This window comes from Octopus sinensis, linkage group LG5 (assembly GCF_006345805.1).
Source record: "Octopus sinensis linkage group LG5, ASM634580v1, whole genome shotgun sequence".
Classification (NCBI taxonomy): Eukaryota; Metazoa; Mollusca; class Cephalopoda; order Octopoda; family Octopodidae; genus Octopus; species Octopus sinensis.
In genome coordinates this window covers 42,158,670-42,161,376 of record NC_043001.1, presented here as the reverse complement: position 1 = coordinate 42,161,376, position 2,707 = coordinate 42,158,670, and the positions used below count along the sequence as shown (strand labels likewise).

Below are 2,707 nucleotides of genomic sequence, written 5' to 3'. Positions count from 1 at the left end.
CATATATACATTCATATATATACATATATACATACATATAGTACATATATATATATAGATATATGTATACATATAGATATATATACACATATACACATATACGTATGTACATATATACACATGCATGTACATATGTACAGATATACACATACATGTACACATATACCCATATACATTGTTTGGTTTCATTTATCTTTTTGTGGCTATGCTGGAGCACTGCCTTTAGTCGAGCAAATCAGCCCCAGTATTTATTCTTTGTAAGCTTAGTACGTATTCTGTCACTCTCTTTTGCTGAACCACTAAGTTATGGTGACATAACCACACCAGCATTGGTTGTTAAGCCATGCTGCGTGGACAAACACACACACACACACACACACACAGAAACATATACATACACACACACATATATATATATACATATATACGACAGGCTTCTTTAAATTTCCATCTACCAAATCCATTAACAAGGCTGTGGTTGGCCCAAGGATATAGAAGACACTCGCCTAAGTTGCCAAACTCAGAACCCTGTGGTTAGTAAGCAAGCTACGTACCACACAGCCACTCCTATACCTACACATATACATGTACACATAGACATGTGATGTGTACACATACACATGTATACACGTACACATGTAAATGTACACATGCACATGTGTAAACGCACACATGTACACGTACACATATACACCTGCACGTATACACATATACACATGTACATACACGTACATATACACACACATATACATACATGTACACATACACGTACACATAGATATACATATGTACATAAATATACAAATACATACATATATACGTGACAGATAAATATATATACATGCATACACACAAATATTTAAATAATGTAAATATATGTAAACATAATTATGTATGTATGTATACATATATAGATGTAAATACAAATATACACATATATGTACGAACATGTGCATGTGTTTGTGTGTGTGTATATAAATATATATATCCACGCGTATTCTTGTTTATGTGTATCTATATATGAGTGTTTCAACGTATGCACACATATATTTGAATATATAGAAGACAAAGAAAAGGAAGAGAGTTTATGAAAGGAAGGAGATATGACAAATTTAATGTTAAGTCACATATATCCATTTGACTTTTGATGTGACTAGGATTATATGAACTGAACCGATTGTAGTAATTTATTACTTCAGCATTTAAAAGACAATCTGTGGAAGATGCTGACTTCCAATTTTAGCTTAATGCATAGTACAATTATGAGTATGATGGCATAACATCGTTCTGACATAAAAGATGAACTTGTATTCAATATGCATCGATGAATTAATTAGGACGACCGAAATTTGAACTTGAATTTAATGAAGTGATCCGTTAAAATTTCTCAGTGAAAAGTGAATCGTGGATACTATAGTGTTTGAATGTATATAGAAAGTGTAAATATATAAGTGCATATAAATTATTTGTTATTGTTGTTAGTGTTGCGTGTGAGTACGCTCATCAATGAATTTACGAGTTCAAAGTTTACGTTTTATACTCTTTTTCATTCACTTATGTCAACAGATTACATAACATAGGAATTACTTTAAGATACAGGACATTAGAGGTATGGAAGAGGAAAAAATTCCGTACTTACTGTCAAGCAGTTCTATAAGCTCATCGTCAACTTCGCTATCCGTAGCTTCCAAAGCAGAAGTCGGAACGGTCAAAAGATGTTCCAACGACCCAGCACCACCACCGCATGCTGCAACATCAGAGTGGGTTATTCCCGACGCTGTATCTGTCAGGACATTATGAGAAGCAGATTCTCCTGTAATATTCTTGTTGAGATTTGCTGTATCAGTGCAGGCTCCTGTACTTTCAGGTTTGTCAGTGTCTGATGTGGAAGAGGCGTCTGGTCGACTTGAATCACCTATCGACGACATTTTGCAGTAGCACTGCTCCAACGCAGGCTGTTGTCAGTGCTCTGCCCTTAACACTATCTCTTTCTTGATAGAGGGCGTAATGATACTAAGTTTCGAAACGTTTATTTGTCTGTATGTTCCCCTGTTGGGAATTTTTGAAAGAAAATATTTATATTTTTATTTAGGGTATTATGTATTTTTTTGGTTTTTTAAACATAAAAAATGCGTATATCTATTACATTAATTGTAACAGTATAAAACAAAATAGTTATAAGTTATCCGTACATTTGCTAAATCTTTAGTCACAAACTATATCCCACATTCAACGAATTTACGCTCTAATTTCCCAGCATTATATCACATTCTACTTACTAATCATATCTTTATGTTATGATTTACATAAAAGGCCTTATAAAATATGTTAAACTTTCTAATAATCAAAGCAAACGTTTATTTCCCGTGACCTTTGCAAGCCCTACCTGACGCGTGAGATAGTTGTTGCTGTTCAGTTTAAACATAGATATATTATCTCTAACTGTATATTTAAATATTTTCCCCCTAAAGATTAAAGGTCAGCAATTCATACTTACAATAAAACCCTAAATAAAAATTAGTTAAGTTAATCATATCTACTTCTTTCTCCACAACGTGAAAAATAATTTGAAAGTACATTCAGATATTACTCAAAGCTCTATAGAATTGGGTTGTTTATTAATATCCTGCTTCTTTCAAACAATTGCTAAGCAGGTTCAGAAATGAAAGATTTTAGTGCAGTTGATTAGGTCAACACTGAAAAGAAT

The 2,707-nt window shown here is 33.0% G+C and overlaps 1 protein-coding gene across 2 annotated transcripts in view; it reads right to left on the bottom strand.

Annotated features, from left to right (window-relative positions):
- The window catches only part of LOC115211611 (peroxisomal biogenesis factor 19), a 73,915-nt gene extending 71,825 nt beyond the window's left edge, over positions 1-2,090 (bottom strand). Inside the window, exon 1 of one of the 2 annotated variants that reach the window (XM_036503348.1) lies at positions 1,640-2,090. In XM_036503348.1, coding sequence (XP_036359241.1) covers positions 1,640-1,928 — 289 coding nt within the window. In that variant the 5' untranslated portion in view covers positions 1,929-2,090. The remainder of the gene's footprint in view (positions 1-1,639) is intronic. The other variant, XM_029780207.2, reaches the window with a different exon arrangement.
- Positions 2,091-2,707: the final 617 nt, after the last annotated feature.